Here is a 22477-nt window from a genome sequence, read left to right as displayed (position 1 = left end):
CAGGGTTATACATAATTAAAAGATTTCATTGCACAAACAATATGTCCTGTAATGCGGGGAATAGTTTCTGTTTAAATTTTTTAATAGTTTAAGATAAGGCTTATCATTTTATTTTATATCCTCAAAATATAACTTTTTTTAGGCAGGTCTATGCAAAACTATTTTAAGGGCGGCTAAAATATGATTATTGTATATAAATTTTTTTTATGCAATTTATAATTCCTTTTTCTAATTAATTTTATTTTCCAATTTACCCCCCCCCCTTCTTAAGGTCTAGGTTAGAGGTCTGCATAAGGCGGGTTTTGGACAATAAGCCCGCCCACCCAATGTTTTAAAAAATTTTAACGCGCCTGCCCATAGTTTTCAAAAAAAATCTATACCCGCCCGCCCATTAATCACCCATTTATAAAAAAATTTAAACCCAAGCCCGCTATTATAAAATTTATATGCCCATTCTTTCAATTTTTTAAGCATCTAATAAAAAAAGTTCAGCATTACACCTCTACAAAAAGTTTTATAATTTAGGGAATTACTATATTAAGCATAAAAAAATATTCAATTTAAATTATGGATGATTTATTTGATCAAATAAAATATTTATGAAAAAAATATAAATATAAAATTGATATTATATGTAATTATAATGCAAAAATAATAATGAATCAACATTTTCTGGATTCAAATATGTTCTTCTTTGTTCTAAAAACTTCCATAAATGCTAAATCCTCTTTCAGAAGAAGCACTAGTTGCAGGAATTTCCTAAACTTTTCTTGTTAATCTTTATAGCGTTGGCATATCTCTTTCTTATTGTTTCCACCAGAGTTGTTAAAGTAGCGCGCTATCTTTTTTGCTAGCTATAGCTAATAGCGGCTACTTTTTTTAAAATTATATAATTTTTTAGCGCGCTACTTTTAAAAAATATAATGAATGTAAGTATAAGCATGAAAATTTAAATATAATACCATAATTAATTATAATTTTTATGATTTATTATTTAATTTTGAAATTGAAATATATTTTCAATTTGTAATTAATATTTTCAATTTGTATTATAAACCTAAATCACCTGTTAATAATTTAAAATGGCATCGCAAATGGATATCCAAATCGTTGAAAGTGAATCAGAGTCAGACAATGATATTAATGAAATGGAAGATACCAGGGAAGAAAATAATATTCATAGCAATACTTTCCCATTCCCTAGATTTCAAAAATTTTTCAAGTTAAATATTAATACAAAATGTAAAAAAAATATTTCCTTAAATCAATCCAGTAGCTATAACCTCAAGAAACACCTAAATGTAAATTATCATTTTTACATAAAATAATAATATTTATTTTATAAGACTGTTCATGCTAATAGTTTTAAGAAAATTGAACAACATTTAAATAAATTTGAAAAGACTAATTCCATTCACACAAAATTAATTAATAATACAAATGCTAATATTTCTCAGAAATTAACTGATAAAGTTATTGTGGATTTTATAATTGATACAGTTCAGCCAATGTCCTTGGTTGATAATCCATCATTTACTATGATGTTTAAAACTTTATCACCTGATACAGCTATTTTATGTCGCCAGACACTTGTGAATAAAATAGCAGATAAGTTTAAAGTGATGAAAGATGCTTTAATAGTAGAATTATCAGATATCTCATATATATACCACGGCAGATAGTTGGACATATAACAGAAGGTAAACACTTATTTATATTTATAAACTGATCTGATTAAATATTTTTAGAGCTTATTTGGGAATCACAGGCCATTGGCTAGACCCTAGGACTTTAAAAAGAAGATCAGTAGCATTAGCCCTCAAAAGGATAATAGGATGCCAGACATACGATGTACTTGAAAATAAAATTATTGACGTCTACAAATCTTTTAGGATTCATAATAAAGTTTGCAAGATGGTGACCGATAATGGGTCCAATTAGCTGAAGGCCTTCAGTATTATAAATTAATTTTTAAAATATTTAGAGTAATAAAATTAAATCAAGTAATAGTTAAGTTATTAATTAAATTTTTCAGTATTTATTTAAAAGTTGTTTAATATTTCACATTATATTTAGAATATTTATTAACTAAATATAAACACATACATATTTTAGTAATATTATATCATAATTTATATCAAATTATAAAAAATTTAGTGAATTTAACTAATAAAATTTACAACAGAGATGGATTATTTCATTAGTTTTCATTGCACGGTGTCATTGAGCTTAACATTTAATATGATATGGTTATTGAATATTTCATGGATGATTAGATTTTTACTATATTTATTTCTTATTGATTAATATCCATCAATTTATATACAGTACAGGGAATTCAATGTATTCATTTGATAAAATATTTTTACGTAGTTACATCATAATTCCTGAGGTTTAAAATTTAGAATAGCAACCTAATGATTTTACCACTCCATTTTTAATAAATATCACTACACATTTCTATTAAAAACGGGATGAATAATTTATTCTATTTAATATGAATATAGAATATTTGGTGAGGATAATTGAGACACAGAGAGATTATTTAGTAAGGCAAAACTAATACTTTCTGATCGTCGCTCTAGACTTGAGGATAAAATATTGAAATGATTTTATTATTAAAATTCAACAAATTACCATAAATATTTAAAATTTATTACATAAATTTTTTTTATAATCAAAACTATATTTTAATATTTATAAATGTTGATTTTTATATATTATTTACAATACAAACATTATATGCAAAATAAAAAAAAATTGTTTTTAAATTTTTTTATTAAAAAGTAGCCTAAGCTACTTTTTAAAAATAGTAGCTAATAGCGAGCTACTTTTTTTTAACAATTAGCGTAGTGGTAGCGCGCTAATTTTTTTGACAAATAGCGATAGCGGTAGCGCGCTACTTTTAAAAGTAGCGATTAACAACTCTGGTTTCCACCAAAGTAGTAAAAAAGTTTATTTATTTTAAGAGAAAATATTTTTTATACCAAAAAAGGACATTTTAATTTTTAATATCCAAAAAAAGTTTATAAGAACAATTTTTTATTAATATTTACTTAAATGATTAAAAAAAATTTAAACCACTCGCCTATTATTTAAATTTCTTAACCCGCAAACTCACCCGCCCAGTTTAAATTTTTTTAATCCACCTGCCCACCTGCACGTTTTCAAAATTTTTTGCCCTTCCAATGCAGACCTCTAGTCTAGGTAATTTAAAAAGCCGTCCAGTTCATTTTTGCACCGCCGCTAAAGGTATTGTCATCGTTATACCTTATAAGATAATATTTTTTAAAAAAGGTTATTCAGGTTAAATCGTAGTTTTCATTTTATTATAAGAGATCGTAACAAACGAAAAATTTTATTCCGAATAAAACAAAAAAAAACTTTGCCAATATTTTGTGTAGTTTGAGACCTGCAAGAAATAAATTCATTTGACCCAACCCGTAAGAAGAAAACCAGCCGAAAATCTAAAATATAAAATGTAATATATATATACAATCGAGCCATGATTCATTGATATCACTGATTAAATTCAAAATTATAAAAAATATTATCAAACAAGAAACTCACCTGATATATTTTTTTCTGATTCAACCCAACCCGAAATAAATATTAGTTTTCGGGCGGATTTTGCGACTCACTCAGTTTCAAAATGGTATGTATAACAACTTATCGATGCTAGAAACAATTTTTCTTGTGGAATAATGAAGCAACTACATGCCTTAATGATTTCCGAGATTAAACCATACATGAGCGCTTGCATATATATTTTTAAGGGAGATCATAAAAGATACTTGTATGAGGTAAAATACAGGGGAATTTTTTGTAAAAAAATTTCAGATAATTTATTCAGTTTTTATTGTCTAAACGCCTTAATACATAACATAAATAATCCTTACTTTATAAATTCGATAAATTATATTTTAACAAAATAAATTTATTTAAAAATTTCAACTGAATTCTAAGAAATATAATTGCAATTTCTGAATCTAAACTGAACACTACTTGTCGAACCCGCTCTGTCTTGTATCGAACCGGGTTTAAAATTTTTCCCCACACTAAAATGATCATAAAATTTTGGAAAACTGAAGTCCTGATATAAAAATGAGTTCTATTTTTTATCGGTATGTATATTATATAACTTACCAAAAAATGATTAAAAATAAATAATAATTATTAACATTATCCTTTCCCTTCCGATATGTAGAAAGAAAGAGACTAAATTGATATAAAATAATTTTTAAAAATATCGAAATACCTCATATCGTCTAAATCGTTAAAGGATTGGGTAGATTGAAACCTACTATTGATGGAAGTGGAACCATCCATTCTAAAATAATCTAACCCTTTAATCCATGTTTTATAGGTCCAACCTTTAGTCAATATATTTTTTGCTTTAGGGTTTAGGTCAGGTATTTCGTCCTTGGATAGTGTCTCGTCTAAAGATTTATTGATATAGGATAAAATCTTTTCCAAGTAGTCCAATGTCGTGAGGCTTTGAGTAAAGAGCAATCTGGGTATGAGTTTTGGTGTGTTTAATTTTATATAAAATATGATATAAGTAAATAATAAGGTTAATCAAAGAAGCATGTATTAGCTCTAGGATTGCCAGCTATTTAGTTCTTACAAACTTTTTAATAGCTATATCCGTTGTCAAACTATTTCAATATAAATTCTATTCACATTCTTATTTTAACATAATCCTTCATATACTTATTTATAGCCCTGTATATTTAATTTTTTTTTGGCCCGAGCCCGGCATAAATTGTTTTGTAATAAATTTAAATTAAACTTCCTATTTCTTTAAAAATAATATTTTAAATTTTTGCCTGAAACTTAGGCACTCTACACACATTTTTAGTTCAATATTATACTATACATTTTTAATGTTATGACCAGAGTCTTCTATAAATTTTCTTGGGGGGGGGAGGGTACTGGTCTGTCATGAATTCAACAGAAAATTGCTAGATCACTTTTCGTCTTTTTTATAGTGAATAAGCACATTAGAATAGGAATCAAGTAAGAAATAAAATCATTATATCATAAAAAAATTGACTAAAACTGGTAATTCGGGCAATTCCTTAATTTGGCCTAAATTTTGAGTCCCAATCAAATTTATATTAATTATTAAGTACTGATAGAAAGCTTGATAGATTAAAACTGACTAGACCTGTGCGCCACCGGCAATTTTATTTACGCCGGAACAGCCGCCGATTGAGATCGTCGGCACGAGCTGGCTCGCTGCCGATTTTTTTATGGCGGCGGCGAATTTGAATGTCAACATTAATAAAATTAAAATATGATTTGTATTCTATTGCTATATATAGTAGAATATTGTATATCATTTACATTCATTCCTACATCATATTTATTTCCACAAACAATACATATATGAATTATTTTTATGGACTTGCACGTTTTAAACCACCCTATATACAAATATAAAATTACAACTCCTCTACTAATCATAAATCAAGTTATATTTGGAGGTATTTTGGAAATCTTATTTTGTAGAATGAAAATAAGAAAAGCACAATAATGCCTGATTATATTTATTGTGAACCTTGCTAAAAATTGGGGGGAAAAGATAAGGAAGATTCGTATAAAATAAAATGCTTTAGTAAAAATATACCTTTATCGGCACTTAGTTTATGTTCATAGAATATCAGAAAAAATTAATAATAACTCCATACAAAGTCATAAAAATGTTTGTAAAGCCAACACAAAGATGAAGCAAAAATTTTTAATTGTTTATAAAATTAATTTTAATAAGCTTTATTTTGAAAGTTCAAAACAACTAAATTTTTAGTTTGTTTATTGTCCGCCCTATTTTTGAGATCTTTTTAATGTTTAAATTTATAATTTATTAAATTAATTATGTAAACATTATTTTGAAAGTTCAAAATGCAATCAACTTCTTTATTTCTTTCATTCCAGCTCTTATTTTAATGTTTAAAAAATAAATATGAAATCTAATAAGGGCGAAATTATGTTTTGATGTGCTGGTTAAATTTACTCCCATTTGATTCTATAAATAATAAAGAGATGACTGATTTTCCAAAGGTTTCAAATTTAAATAAAATGATTATTAAAAAATATATTGCCTAAAAAAATAGAAATATAAGATGATATTCCTCGTCTGAATTTCCTAATAGGACAACCATTGTCGGGGTGTACTAGATGATGTTTATTTATATATAAAGATATATGTTTTAAATCTGTGATTCTGGGCCAAAATTCTGTTCTATCACTTTTGATTTATGGACCCATTTCAAGCGTCGAAATTATATCACATTTAGCCCTCATCATTTAGATTAATATTTTGATTTAAAATATTTTACCCTGGCAACTAGAAATGTGACACAAAAAGCATATTGGGGGAACCATATTATCTGAGATCTATATTATTGAAGAGGAGTTCTATTTAAAAAAATAATTCATGCTTGCATTCCAAATTTATATTTTAATTTGTTATAATAAAAATCAATTGAATATTACTAATATGTGTCACTGATTTTAGTAAAAATGCAATTCCTTAGTCTATTTCTGAGAATAAGAAAATACATAAATTTATTGGAGTGAGACAGGAAATAATTTAAGAAATGAATTAAAAAAGAGCGCCCAAATAAATTTAAAAAAAAATGTATACATCGATTTATAAATTAAATTCATTAAAAAAAATTTTTAAATAAATATCGCGCTACCGAACGCCGATGAAAAAATTAAAAAATACCGCCGCCGTCGATTGAGACATCGGCGCATAGGTCTACAACTGACTATTTGAAAAATGGATTTTTTGTTCATTTGCTTAAGACATCTATAAAGTGGATATTTGTTGTTTTTTATTGCATTTACTCAATTATATTATAAAATTAAATTATCTTTTTAAATAATAAATTAATAAAGAAAAAAATATAATAAGTTATCGTTAATTAAAAAGGTGTCTACATATCTAAAAATTCCTGTTCTTGAATATATTTAAAACCGTACCCTGCGTTGACTAGCGTGATTTTGGGAAGAAGTATACAAAATATGCTCTATTTTTGTATTCTTCGCTGTCTTACTAATTGTGAATTCAAGGTTATTTAAATTTATTTATTCAAATAGTATCCACTTTCAGATACAAAATGATATTTTTTTTAAATAATCTTCCTGTCATATAATTAGTGTTAAAAAGATTATTATGTATATTTTAAAAAGCAACTAAATTTCTGAAAAACATACTAAGACTAAAAAAGTTATATATCGTCGTCACCACTGCAAGACCTCGTAAGTAGCATTTTTTTCAAAATAAATTATTTAGATAAATGGTCCATTAAGTCAGCTATCATCTGCTAAAAAAGTAGTGTCTCATTCCAATAAAAATAAGTTTTTTTTAATTATTATATAACATAACCTCACATTTGACGACAAAAAAAAGGGTCATCAAAACCTCATAACTGATATTTTTCCAAATATTTAGTTTTGTATATTTTTTTTAAAATTGTAAATCAAATTTTTAATGTTGTCAAAACCTCGTAACTGATATGTTTAAAAAAAATTACTTGTTTTCAGATTTTTTTTAAAAAAAATAAAATCCAAAATGAAATTACAACCTTGTAACTCATGTTCCTTCTTATAAATATTTTTTTTGCCCAAATTATTTTAGATAGCTTCTCTGATATCCAGTATCTTATCCAATCATGAAAATTCAGAAATTTAATTAATTTTATGAATATTAATGTAAATAATGAAAATGAAACAGGGGTAGGACAAGAAAATTACCCAAAAAAAAACTCAGAAATTGTGAAGAATTTTTGAACTGAAATAGATTGGGTTATGAGAAAATATGTGAGTTTCCTTGTTGATATTTTATGCCTATAATTCAATTTAACATAGAAATTATGTGTAAAGATCATAAATGGATTGTTTTAAAAATCGACCCAAATCGGACTATCTAACAACACTAATGTAAAGCCACGTTGATCTATTATTTAAAGAAGAATGAGGAACGTTGCAAGTGTGCAAAGGAATGCTTCTCAAGACCACTGGTCTAGTTGATGTTTCGTAATTGGGCTTGCTCAATATTATGTGGAAGTGGGATGCACTAAAATAGTTAAAACTGGTCTTTATCTAGAAGGAGCAGGCACTACGATTAAAATATGATTGCATATATTTATTAATAAAAATTTTCATCCAATTTACCCAAATTACAATCTAACGACTGTAGAAAAAGTTCTAAAAATTGTATCTCGAACAGCCGATTCAATCTTATATGGAAGTTGTACAAAATGGAATGCTCAAAAACTGGTATAAAACCATTAGAAATTACACTATTCCAGAGAGAATTATAAAAAAAAAGGAATATAAAAAAGCTACAATAACGGAGAGAGCAATTACTAACTTTAATGTAGGTGTCCTTTCGGTGGATTTACAAGCGGTAAAGGTGCCACCCTCTATAAATGCGTGTGTAGTATAATATAAAAGTAAATTATGTTTTCATAATTTCACAATGTACAATCACATCTCAAAAATGTTTGTGGCATGAAGGAGAGGATGGACTAGAGTACTCTATTTTTGCCAAGAATTGTTGATTAATTATAATTTATTAATGATACTAATGAAATTATTTTATTCAGTAATGGGTGAGGTTATAAAGGCCAGAATACCATCCTGCCAGGGCATTCTTTTAAAAAAAACTCGTTAGGGGTCACATATGTGAATATTTTTTTAAAAAAACAATTTTAAAATTTATTAATAAGTATATATTTTACAATTATAATAACATAATAGTTTATTTATCTCTCCTGCCTGAACACTTTCAAAAATGCTATGCTACTTATGAGGTTGAAGTGGTGATGACAATATATAAAATTAAATGGAGTTAAGGATTTCATAAATTCGACATTATGATAAATTTATAAAATTATGTACCCAGAGATGAAATATAACATCAATATAATATGTTATATATTTTCTATCTTACAGAGATAATATTCTTTTAATTATGTATAAAACAAGAAATATATCTATTTTATGTACAAATGAGCAATATATATTCTATTAATTATACATAACATCTCTGAGTAAACATTCACATATCTATAGAATAATTAAGTTAGTGATTAAAAAAAAACATCCTTTTAAATTGAATTTTTTAAAAATAAGTGCTTCAAATATACATTTTTCTTACACTTTATCCCCTATGGCTTCAGATTCTTTCAAGATCTCCAGTAAGAGAACTATTTTACCACCCAAACAAACGTTTAAGGCATCGGACTGAGATAAATATTTATTCCACCAATGCTCTTCTTGATCAAACCATTTTTCATCTCCTGTAAAATTTTTGAGAGTTGTAGAGGATGTGGTGCCATCTTCTGGTAACTCAATTTTTTCGTTTTGCACGGGATTTGTATTTCTAATTAAGCAGATGGGTTTATACAGTCTAATTTTATTTACAAACGAAAGTTTCCTATTAATATTATTATAGAAATGGTCTATAATGTTATTCTGGGCGATTAAATATTTTCGGGAACTACAATTTTACAGGGAGCGAGCGATTCTTTAAAAAAATTATTGATCGGTTTAACCAATCCCAAATCCCTTGCCGTAATATAATGGAGGAGTCAAAATGTTTTCGAATGACTTAAAAATGTATCCAATCGTGTAATTATCATAGTATCGTTTTAAAATTATTATGATTATATACCTCCAAAAATACTTCTGTTGTGCAATTTTATTTAAATGTAAAAAAAAATAGATTTTAGTGTTGACCTCTCGTATGAGCAATGAGCAGAAGAGGAAAGGTTTAGTCATTTAAAAAATTATAGAAATAGTTAGATATTTAAAATTTCCATATCATTTACAGTTCAATAAATATTTAAAAAAATAAAATAAAAAATATTATTTTGAGAACTACATTTTTATACTTTGAAAGCCCATCAAATTTTATCATATTTTCAATTATGATGTATATATTGTATTGGAACTCATGGAAATGAAATTTCTCAATTTTAAATAATCTATCCAGTGATTTATAAATTTGAGAAATATGGCTTGACCGGAATTTGAGCATGAATAGAGTAACGATACTCTAATTTCGGACACTTTTGACTTGATCTTTTGAACTACTATTAATTTATATTAATTTTTTATATAAATTAAAAATGGCGACTGAAATTCAAAGGTTAAGAATCTGCATGTGCTAGAATATATATTTATAATTAAATCGATTTTTTTTTAAATTTAAAAACAGCCAAAAGTAAAAGATTTAAATCAATCAAACGTTTGCTTCACAAAAAATATCACTCTGGACAAAGTTGAAAATTTTACTTGGAAGGTATGCTAAATGTTGATAGGAGAACTGATTCTGCAGTGGTAGAAGGGATAATGAACACATAGAAAAGATTTTGTATATTCTCACCCATCCTAAGCCACAAAAAGGGTTGCCTACAAAGATAAATATCTATGAAACTTTAGGAGTTGCATATGTGAGTGAAACAGTACAGTGAAATATATTCATTTGGCTAAATTAGAGAGAACGCAAATGAGGAAGTTACGATAGAAGAGTAATATTTGTCTTAGGATTGCCAATGTCTTTTGTAGAGGAAAAATAGATTAAAGCTTCAGAGATGATATGAAGTAATTCAACCTAACCCAGGAGACGCTCATGATCATGCAACTTTTCAAAGGAAATAAGATGGCTAACCTTAGAATTTCTCCGCCATAAATAATAATGCCATCCGATTAACATGAAAAAAAATATATATACCGTAATACATAAAAAATATTTAAAATTATATTTAAAGGTTTTTTAGATGTAATCGAGGGGACTCCTAAGGACCAAAAGTGTTAGAACTAGAGGTCCGCAATGGGCCCAAAAAATTCACTTGCTTAAAAGTTATTTTATTAGTCGGTTTGGTTCATTTATTTTATTCTAATATAATTTTACTTAAACTTAAAATGTAATATTATGAAATAAAAAAACAGAATTTAAATAAATAGAAGTTGTTTTGCTCATTTAGCACGAAAAATATTTCAATTTAACACGCCCATTGTTCTAATAAATATTTTTTGCCCGCTCACCCGCTCATTGTTTAACATCTTTTAGCCCACTAGCCCGTAGAATGAGCAGACGTGGGCTGGCTATTACCCGCCCATTGCATCTAATTATAACCAGATATTTAAATAATGATTTTTTTTATAATAATTATTATTATAACAGGAAATCTTCAAAATAAAATTAGTAACTTTCAGTGATAAAAGAAAATAGAACAAGCAGCCCTGCTTATAACAATTAACATGCTCACAATCTATAAATCATGAAAGAAATTTCCCAATACTTGTAAGTATTTCTCGTGAGCCTGCGAGTAGACGGAGGAAAATCATCATCAATTAGTTTGGATTGATTTTTATTGGATTTTTTCCGTCTTTTGTGATTTCCTAAGTTAGACAAATCTCCTTCACTAATATACTCCAAACTTTCCTCACTCGATATCGTCTGCATAGATGATTCTGAAGAACTATCTTTACCCAAGACCTCTTCGTCGGTCTCTTCATTGTCAGACTGATATTTTTTTTATTTTTTTTAAATGAAAGGAGGTAAACGCAATCAGATCACATAAGAAAAGTGTAAAATATAAATCCTATAATTATTTCCGAAAAATAAGTTTCACTTGTCAAAAAAAATATACGTAATCTTTGGATATCCTGGCGGCTTCTCTCCTAGCTTCCATCATGGGACAAAGCCAAGGATGAACTATGATATTGTAGAGCTCTTGGTAACATATAAAAATACTGAATTTATTTCCAGATATATTGGCCGATATTATCATGTTTTCATCTTCGCTTTCGCCATTTTCCGTTAAAGTCTGACCAACCTTTTTAGACCTTTTATGAGTGTTTTCCATCAGATTATCATTAGCGGAACTCGTCGAATTATTATGTTCGAGGCTGGATTGAAGGTAATGTTTGTACATCTGAATTTGTTTATGGCTCAGCCTAACGTACACAATGTATTCATATTTTGGAGTGAGGGCATCAATTTCAAATGTATTATTTGATAATTGGTCGTTTTTGAGGGTTGTATAGTCCATTCGCTAATATGAAATGTTTTATGCATATTTTTATTCATAAAGTTAATATATATTAAATATCCGTAGAGGTTGGTTCATTCAAATAATAAAAAAAATCAATTACACACCTTTTTTTTAAATTAGAAATACTACCCGACGTCATTTGTTTGGAAAAAATGAACATAATTACAAAATAAAAATAACCACTTTAAAAAGGTTTAATAAATATAATATATAAAAAGATGATATAAATTAACACATAAGTAAATTTGATTATTATTGAAAATAAAAACTACATGAAATATGGATACAATATTTATCTCTACCAACACAATGTTCACTAAATGTATTTAAAAAATAATGTTTGCTATAATACATATTAGAATAGTTTAAGTTAAAATCAAGCAGCTTCTCGTTTCGTACTAATAACTGCCAGGATTCTAATGGCATTGATTAAATCAAGGTCTGGTGATATTTTTCAGACTTTTTCTCAGATCATTTCATAATTTCCCATAATATTTCCAATTAGATTTTAAAGTCAGGAATACACACCGACTATTCCATTAGTGTAACATTATTATCCAATAAATTTTATTCTCATACTGTAGAAAATCTAGTGAAATTTATCTATCTGTTATTCGCTTTCATGTGAATCTCAAATTTAGATTAATTAATTTGAATTTTATCATTCTTGATTCTAATATCGGCATTTAATTAATTTTGTATGTTAATTGTATTGTATAAGATTTTTTTAAAAACTATCGTTTAGTTTAAAGAATAATCATAATATATGCTGAAGGTTTCATTTGATCTACTACTAATACACCCTTATTATTTTAAGTTATTTAAATTTCAATAATCATAAACACTCCAATACCATTATTTTAGCAATATATATTAAAATTGTGTTATATCTACCTTGGGAATTATAAATGTGGCTATATTTTGTGGCATTGAATTAATAAGATTCTGGCACATACTTTATATATTGATTTCCTTAAACTCTTTATTATTCAAAGATTCTTTTGTTTTAGATCGCTACTATGTAAGATTCCTTTGAGTAAACCTCAAATGTTTTCAATAGATTGAAATCTGAATAAAAGAGACAGATGGATTTTATGATCCTCGCAAGATTTTGTAGATATTGAGTTTGACAAGAAGTTCCATCTTGCTAGTAGATGTAATTTGCTTCATGTATTAATAAATGAATTAATGGGATCAGTGAACTTCATAGATGATATATCATTAACGACATTCATTATATTATTTATAAGATAAACATATATGTAACCCAATATCATACCAATATACTATCCGGAAACTTACTGGTTCTTAATTAAACAAAGGATGGAAGCTTTCTGCTTAGGGTCTTATAACCCAATTTCGTACAGACTTAAAACTTATATCCATTATTAATTCGTTGCTGAATGTTGAGTCCTTTTATTGCTCTTTTGTCCAATTCATATTAAGCACAATTTAATCTTTTCTGTTTAGTAATGTTGTTAAAAATTGTTTATTTTTAGATAAAATAGTAAAATGTAAACAAATTATGAACTAATTTTTTTCTCTTAGAGGAAAAATATTCTATTGAATGTAATCCTCTTTGATAAGCGGATGTAAAACTTATCTCTCAATAGCAGAAAATTCATCAAATTATTTTTGAAGAAGAGACATGCCTATCTATAGAATCCTCTCTCCTTTTGATTATCTTTATACGTCCTATTTGTATTTTTATATTTAAGTAATATATTTATACTAGTAGGTCTACTAATAGCCAAATTGGTTTGCTATTAATGATTTCAAAAATTTATTTGAGGTCTTACCTCTACCTGTTTGAATAAAATAAACTTAAAAAGGTTATATAATGATTAAATTATAATATAATTTTTTTTAAATATTTGCATAAATGAATATTATATATATTTATATTAATGAGGACCTTAATTTTTAAAAGAAAAAATCGAATAATAACTTGAATAATCCCCGAAAGTTTTTGATGCAATATATGAGCTCGTTTTTTCATGATTTTAACGTCTCTTTCTGTGGAATCGGCGCATTGCCCGTTTCTAATTGGATTTACGAACATGTTTTGAAATTCCGTTTTACTGCCCAAGATACTAGGTCTAACCAATTGCACCATGCAATGATCTGTTTTATATTTGCATTTGTAAAATATTATTTAAGATAAATATATAGGTAGGGACAAGAATTAAAATAAATTTACGTCTTATTTACCATAATTGTAAAATTTTAAGTTTAAATATGGTAGCCTAAAGTATTTACTAAAAATTTATATAATTTATTTATTCTTCTTCAGAGAAACAATTAAATTTTTGTGTTTAAAAAAATCGGATGATTACTCTTATATATTTATTCAGGGGGAAAAATGATATTTATAAACATTCATAAAGATTATTTTGAAGAGGGGTTCCAGTCAAAACTATCCTTCTTCTAGTTCTTATTTTATTGACTGCTTTGAATAACGCGGTGCTGCTATTTTTAAGTAAATGACCTTCATCGCAAACCAATATATCTGGCCCTTATATTTTATTTTTTAAATGTAAGAAATAAAAACGAATCATGTTTTGTTTTTATATATTAGTACCAAAAAATAAACAAATTTTTTTTCAAAATATCAATAATATTGAACAGATCAAGTGTAAATTGTTTTATTGATATATTTGTATAAGTTTGAAGACTAATATGAGTATTTTATCCAAATTTTGTTAATTTTTATAAAATATTCCTAAAAAAGATTTCGTTCTAATATCTATATATAGTATATAAATAACCTGCCGACAATTATATAAATATCAACTTAACCTTGCTTAAACCCTATATTTAAGAAATTAATAAGAAATCCGCAATGGCAAAAGATTCTATTTAAAATTTCTAACAAAAAAAAATAGTAGTAAAATAAGGTTCATATATAAAATTTCTAGATATTTAAATACTTGAGGGCGCGGTTTCTTAATTGTAAATAAATATCTCAAGTGGTAGATTTTTCAATAAATAATATTCCTCTAAAAGAAATACATTTTTGGAAGAATTCTTTTTTACAATTAATTTTTGTTAACATTCTTAGCTAATTTTTTTTTCATTTTTACTTTATTCCGTATATAATATATCCGTTTGAAACAACTGGATCCCCTTTTAACGGCTAACATATTAAACTGACTTTTACAATTAGTGTAAAAAAGTATTTTGATGATATGTATATAATTTTAAAGTAAACTGATTGAAAAAGGTAACAAAACTATTTAGTTACTGAAATATCTTAAAATATTTTTATTGATGAAAATAGTCAATAGTAAGAACATATTTTATAAAATTATGCCTTTATAATCTGTCGCAGGCCCTTTTTTCAAGCCAAATCTGTCAAAAATAGAAATATTTTCTCCACCTGGAACCGAAATAAAAAGAGAAGAATTTCTTTGTAGAGGAATTAATTAAATTCTTAATAAAATATGAGCATAAAGTAAATTTATAAAAGTGCGCGCGAGGGTAAAATAGAATGTACAATTTTTTTCAGACGATATAATAATATTTATATATTAAAGTCTATATAATTTTGCAAATTATAAAAATCTGATTATAGGATGTCTTTGGAAATATTCTACCAATTTGTTTATTTAATTAAAAAATTATGATTATTCTTATAGTTTCCTAAACAAAAATGAAAATTTTCAATTTATTTTAAAAAAAGGAAAGGTTCCGAATCAAAAAAATAGAAATCGTCATTTATTCTATTTTTGTATATTAAAAAAAATTCTTTTTTAATTCTTCATTATGGGTATGCCCATTTTTTTTAAATATAATTTCATCTCATTTTTTATAGTATCTTTTAAGTGTTATCACTTAATATTAATAAAATTTTAAAATGATGCAAAGTATTGAGAAATTTCATAATCTTTACTGATTTTTTTGACGAAAATTATTATCCTGGATGATAGGAAAATCCTATATCTTCTTTCTTTCTTACGCCCTAGTCCATTAATAAAAAAAATACCTGGGTCCAATAACGTCCCATTGACGATATTCGTGTACGTCGAACTCTTGGTTTTGGTAGATATCATCGTTCTAAATAGATCGTAACCGATGATTAATATTCCGCCAGTGCTGTGCCAATTTTTGAGCATACCTTTCCTGGATTTCTTATCCCTGACATTGAATAATCCCCAATACTAATACATAAAAAATATATTTTTTATAAAAAAATCTTTAACATTTTTCAGAATTGGCATATGTATATTTAGTCTATATTAGGTCAAACATGTACTTTTATTAAAAACTATTAATACTAAAAGTGTTAGTTTGATGTCATATCAATTTTAAAATATGAATTAAGGGAAAACTCTAGCAATGATGAAAAATTCGTCCCAGCATCTCTTTAATTTTTAGGGGGGGGGGGATGCGCGTATACGTCCCATTCAATAATTTTACATACTTTAATTAGATATTCGAAATATAATTAATGGATCTGGTACTAACCCGGTTCTTTAAAAAATGCGGCCGGCCCTATTAAAATAGCAGCTCATGACTGGTTACGGGTAAATAAATAAATATTTAGATCCAGTCCTGTGTGTAACGTTGCAGAATGACTGCGATTCGCAAATTAATTTTGCAAATTCGTACAATCGAAGTAATTGTAAAATAATAATCAGCTTTTTTCAAAATTTTGTATCTCAGGTTCAGTGATGAAGATCAATATATATTTTTAATTTTAAACCTATAAATAATATACACAATTTATTGACACCTTCGACGATGCTGTTTTAGAATCAACTATATAGATTTGTATTTTTAGGATTAAATATACCCAGCCTTAAAGATTTGGAAATCAAAATTTTATTAACTTTTTTTCAGAAATTTTGATTCCCTTACCATTAATAGGTAAAGATTTATTATAGCGAACGCGCTATGTTCAAGCGTAGCGTTATTTACAAAATCAAGCCAATAAATAAGTATTATCTATTAATATGGAAAGTTATGATGATAAAGCTATGATAAAATTTGATAAACATATGTTGTGATGTGTTTATAAAAAGAATGCGATATGATTATAAAAATAATAGCAAATTCTATAAAAAGGTAGATTTTCTAAAATATTATAAAAAATAATTATCTCTATTTTAACTTTATTATAGTAAACTTTTTATTTTTTTAAAAAACGGTTTCAATTTAAAAATTAAATACAAATATGAACGATATCAAAATAAAAATATAGTAAAAAAACAAATAAGAATATATTTAAAATTATATAGAAAATATATATAGAAAAGAAATAGACTAATTTACCTTAATAGTATAAGTGAAAGTCGATAAGTGCTTATATAATAAAAGTTAAGACAATAAAAAAAGTATACGAGAATAATCATTAGTTGAGTATCGCTAAAGATTTGAAGGTTACGAATATATTTTATTCACTTTATATTAATATTTTTTTATATATTTATTTAGTAGAACAGATTAAAAGATGTTGGAAAGCATTAAGAGATGGTTATGTGAAAGAATGAAATTTAATTAATTCTCCAACTAAAAGTGGAAGTGGTTTGAAGGATAAGGCCATTTACAATTGACAATGTTATGAATACCTTATATTTTTAAAAGATAGTATCAAATTTCGTAATTCATGGTCTTGTGTAGAGGCCATGAATTTAGCTCTACCAAAGGAGGATGGACTATTTTATAGTAGGAGCAAGATATCTGAATCTATGGACTATGTTCTATGATAACGTATAAAATAACTACATCCTGTCCCTAAATATCTAAATTAATATATATTAAATAGTATTTTTAAAATATCATTCCCTAAGAGTAGTAATTAACTTTTCTTTACAAGATATTGTGTATTTAATAAAATTTGTTTTGTTGGTTTTTATTTTTTGACTTGTATATTTTAAAATAAAAAAAGTTTTAAATATTATTAAAATAATTATAATTAACATCAAAATACATACTTTATTTAATCTCATATATTTAAAGAATTGAGCTGATTCTTCAGATCGTTAACAAAGACAAATTGAGCGTTAATATTTTTTGAAATAAAGCAAATAGCTGTTCTAAAGCTTTATATTTCGCAAAACTTTAGAATAAATATATACTAACCATTTAAATAATATTGAATTTTCAAGAAGTAGTAGATATTTTATTAATTTTATATTCTTAAATGATTTATCATAGTTTTCTGAAAATGGTATCAATCAAAATCATAAAGCATTTACTATTACATGATTTAATATTTTCATGACAAAAAATATTATAAATGCAAATAAAAGGAAAGAGGGAAAATTTAGTATCCTCTTTCCAGCTTAATACTAATGATCAATTCTTAAAATAAATGAAATTAAGTATATAGGAAACAAATTTTATTAAATATCAAATATCTTGAAAGGAAAAGTTGTTTTGGTATTTTTTCTACCATTTTTATATGATACCTCTGAGTAAAATAATTGGATTATCGTGCACACAAATTGAGCGTTTCAAATGCAAATAATGCATTTCATATAGCATCGTACAAATTTGATAAAATTACGGTTTAGAGTTTAGCAACTATTTTAAAAAACGCTAATATGTTTGTTTTTTCAATACTCCATTTTGTAATATTACATAAAGTGTAAAAAAAATAATTAACTTATAAAAGAAATAAAAAAGCATACAATAATATAATTTTTATGGACAAATCCTTTTTTAGAACTTAGTTAAAATTTTGAATAGACGATATTAATAAAAGAAGCAACCTCGATTTAAATAAGGGATGCGTTACGCTTTTTTCATTAAAAAATTACGTCAAAAAAGTAAACGCTCAATTTATACTATACATTATATATTACGTTCATATTTTGCTCTTATATGGCCAAAAAATATGTGTAGAAAAAATTTGTCATACCATGTCTTCGCAGGTAATTTAAAAAAATTTATATATTAGCGCATTTAATTTTCGGAAAATTTGAAAACAATATAAACAGACGCGAGTGTCGTAGAAAATATTTGCGTATTAAAAAATAATCATTTTTTTATCGTCAAAATTAATTTATTGCATTTTTGCGAATTCGCAATTTCAAGCAGCATTTTTCATTTGAAAAAATTATATAGATTAATGTTATAACATTTATTTAATCAAACTATAAACTTACTATTCTTTTATTCCATATATTATTTATTTTTGATAAATTTAATATTGAAAACTTTATAAAGGATATAAGAAAATCTCAAGCTATATGAAATATAAGTAGTAAACAAGAATAAAAATAAGTTCAGAAGAGAAAAGGAGTTTCAAGAAATAGCTAAAAAGCATAATATTTTAGGTTAGGTTATATTAACAATTAGATAATGATTATTTAAATTATTAGTAATAGACTCTAAATTAAAATATAAAAGGTTAATATAAATGAGTATAAATAACTTATGTACCTAAATCTGAACAACAGCTTAAACGCCATTACTTTTGAACTAGTCTTAATTCTTGTAAATTCATATTAAAAAACCCCCATATATTTTTAAAAAATTATCATGAAATTCATGACTAAATTTCCTCAAATTCGATTTTTTCTCTCTAATAATTTAAATTTGAGTGAATGTTAAATCAATCATTAGAGCATTTTTCCTTTAAATTAAAGAGGAAATTTTTTTTTAAAAACTAGTAAAGGGTCATTAGCTTGACTGGTCCATTTGCCCATCTCGTTCATCCAATTTATACAGGTATTTTGAGGGCATATGATTAGGCACGTTTTTATATGAGTTTTAAAATGCGTGTTGGAAAGTAACGTGTGGACCAGAGTTATGATTTGTAACGACTTTCCCAAACCCATTAAATGAGCCAGAATTGCCCCGTTACCTTCATCCGTGCCATTTTTAAATCTTTTCCAAGATTCTATCACGTTTTCGTAGAGAAAAGTTATTCCTTTGTTGTATGTATTTATTTTAATGTATTATTTATAGATATTCAAAAAATTGATTAAATATTTTATAAGGATGTCATTTCCCTATCAACACATAATTGGCGGGATCATGAAACGCAATGTTTTTAAAAATAAAATATCTAATAAATATATTATAATCATATCTAAAATTCATTCATTCATCCCCTAGCATGATATTATTTACGCACGTGTATCCATTTATTATGTATTATAAATAAATTCTCTTTTAATTACGAAAAAAATTTGCAATTAAAAAAAATCAATTTCTAATAAAATTAAAACTAAATTACCTTTGACTTGATGAGGTTTCAAATGTTGTACAATAGTGGGATCAACCTTAAGACTTATCCCGGTCCCGTCTTGATCCGGCAATTCTAAAACCAATTCCTTTATCAAATTGTCAGCTAATTTTTTTAGTTCTTCCTCTTCGAGTATTTGTTTCTAGTGTATATTCATTTTTAAATAAAATTGAACAAAAAATTTAAATAAGCTTTATAAGATAGACTTTAACTTCGCATTTGTTCTAGGTATATTAATAGATACTAATACTATTAAATAAAAGAAATAAAAAGAAGTAACCATTTTTGAGATCCTATTTTCCGATATCCTTTTGAGCCTAGCTTGCTCGGATTTAGCTGCTTCCCGCGTTTCCATTTTCAGCTGAGTCATGGATTTGATCTTCCTTATGTTTTTTCTAACATTTTTGGCAATTCTAGATTCATTTGTATCGCTCTCTTCTTCGCCTTCATTTGAATTCATAACTTCTAATTCCTTTTAAAAAATCAAGATTATACATTTTTTTTGACATTTATAGGAATGGGAGAATGAATCTCGAACAGTGGGTTTTGCTAGCTATTCAGATTTAAACGTTAAACAGAATAACAGGTTTAGCTCAAATTGAAAAGATCTGAGCGTTTTATCCTCAATTATGATTTTATAAATTAAACATTAGGCATTTTAAAATAATTTATATTTAAACATTGTTAATTAAGATTTTTCTTTGTTTAATATTACCTTATCCGAAGTATCTAATTGAATGTCCTTTTTCCCGCCTTTTTCTGACTTCCTGTTATTTGCACTATGGCATTTATCGCTCAATAACTGTACCTTCTTAAACTTTTTGACACTAGATCTGGTTCTTTTGAGTGCCGAAATTTCGTTATCACTCTGAGATAATGAACTTTCGATCAAGTCCTTCGTAATAATTTCGTCGCTCGAATCTATATTATTGACGTCGTTTTTGTTCCTCAATCGTTTTTTAAATTCTTGAATCTTAAGTGATGATTTAGTAGTTATTTTATGTGCCAATCTTTTGGTGGATTTAGTATTTAGAACCAAAAATTCTTCCCCAGAGGATACTGGATCATTAGAGTCATTAAAATTGTTATATTCAACCCTTTCGGCTTCCAGAAACTTTTTTTCGTTAAATTCGTTCTTAGAAAGTGGACATTCTATAAGAGAAGGTAATGTATCGGTGGAAACATCTGAGTGAAGTGCAGGATGCTTACTGGCAACTAAGGTGCCAAGGAGTGAACTAGGATCAACTATGTCTATAGGAACGATTTTGTTTTCATTGGCTATTTGATTTTTGTCGTTGCTTAATTGAATTTGATTTTCATCGTGGTTGACTTTTTCTATTTTAATATGATTTTTATCGTTGTTGTCACTACTATCGCTTGAATAGATAGCACATTTTTTATTTTTTGGGACGATTTCGATAGCTTTAGGCTTAGAGCTCCTAAAATTATATTATGTGTAATTAATATGATTAAAATTTTCTATAAAATGTATCAAACCGTAAACAGCAGAATTATAATGGGTAGTGAAGGTGTCAGAAAACAATTTGCAATAGCCATAATATTTGGTATCATTTTTATTATCTAACTAAATATAAGTTTAACAAGATAAGATTTTTAAAATTTATATGCCAAAAAAGATTGTATTGTTGCTCTGCCTCAGATAAATAAAGAAACTTGCATAAGGTATAAAAGACCTACAATTAAAATAGCACACATGTTTAATTAACTGTTGATCAGAGCTGAACTTACATTCCCAGAAACTGGAATATTCTCATTTTGGGATATTAATTATTTCAGGAGTTTAAAAGATTTAAAATTTGTATCGCAATAATACAAAAAAACTTAAATATTCATTTTTTTGTGATTTACAAAAATTATTTTAAATTGAAATCATTTCGAAGTTCGAATCAAAAAAAAATATTATGTAATTTAGTTTAAATGAGAAAGGGCTAAAATGGAGATGAAAAAAAGAAAACTTTAATTTAGAGAAAATATAAATGAAGCTGAATAATTGGCTAAATTGGAGATGCAGGAATAAAAATTTAAATTAAAATAAATCAATCTTATGTTAAATTGTATTGGAATGAACCGATTTTTTAAATGTCCTGATCGTTCATAATATAAATATATTTTAATTATATATTTTTATTCTTATTTTTAAGGATGTGGTCATATTTTTTTATAGGATCGGGCCGATTATTCA

At 26.2% G+C, this 22477-nt stretch overlaps 1 protein-coding gene across 3 annotated transcripts in view; it reads right to left on the bottom strand.

Annotated features, from left to right (window-relative positions):
* Positions 1–22477, bottom strand: part of LOC135925583 (transcriptional regulator ATRX homolog) — a 60063-nt gene that overhangs the window by 17762 nt on the left and 19824 nt on the right. For 2 of the 3 annotated variants that reach the window (XM_065460984.1, XM_065460986.1), the window contains exons 4-14: positions 20990–21713; positions 20555–20746; positions 20266–20416; positions 19694–19956; positions 16063–16237; positions 14455–14592; positions 14026–14201; positions 11673–12077; positions 11322–11545; positions 9173–9424; positions 4259–4513 (exon numbers count right to left, since the gene is read on the bottom strand). In XM_065460984.1, coding sequence (XP_065317056.1) covers positions 4259–4513; positions 9173–9424; positions 11322–11545; positions 11673–12077; positions 14026–14201; positions 14455–14592; positions 16063–16237; positions 19694–19956; positions 20266–20416; positions 20555–20746; positions 20990–21713 — 2955 coding nt within the window. The remainder of the gene's footprint in view (positions 1–4258; positions 4514–9172; positions 9425–11321; positions 11546–11672; positions 12078–14025; positions 14202–14454; positions 14593–16062; positions 16238–19693; positions 19957–20265; positions 20417–20554; positions 20747–20989; positions 21714–22477) is intronic. The other variant, XM_065460985.1, reaches the window with a different exon arrangement.

Source organism: Gordionus sp. m RMFG-2023, chromosome 2 (genome assembly GCF_954871325.1).
Source record: "Gordionus sp. m RMFG-2023 chromosome 2, tfGorSpeb1-WG-v2, whole genome shotgun sequence".
Classification (NCBI taxonomy): Eukaryota; Metazoa; Nematomorpha; class Gordioida; order Chordodea; family Parachordodidae; genus Gordionus; species Gordionus sp. m RMFG-2023.
Note: the sequence above shows the minus strand (reverse complement) of the source record. Positions and strands in the feature narration are given on the sequence as shown.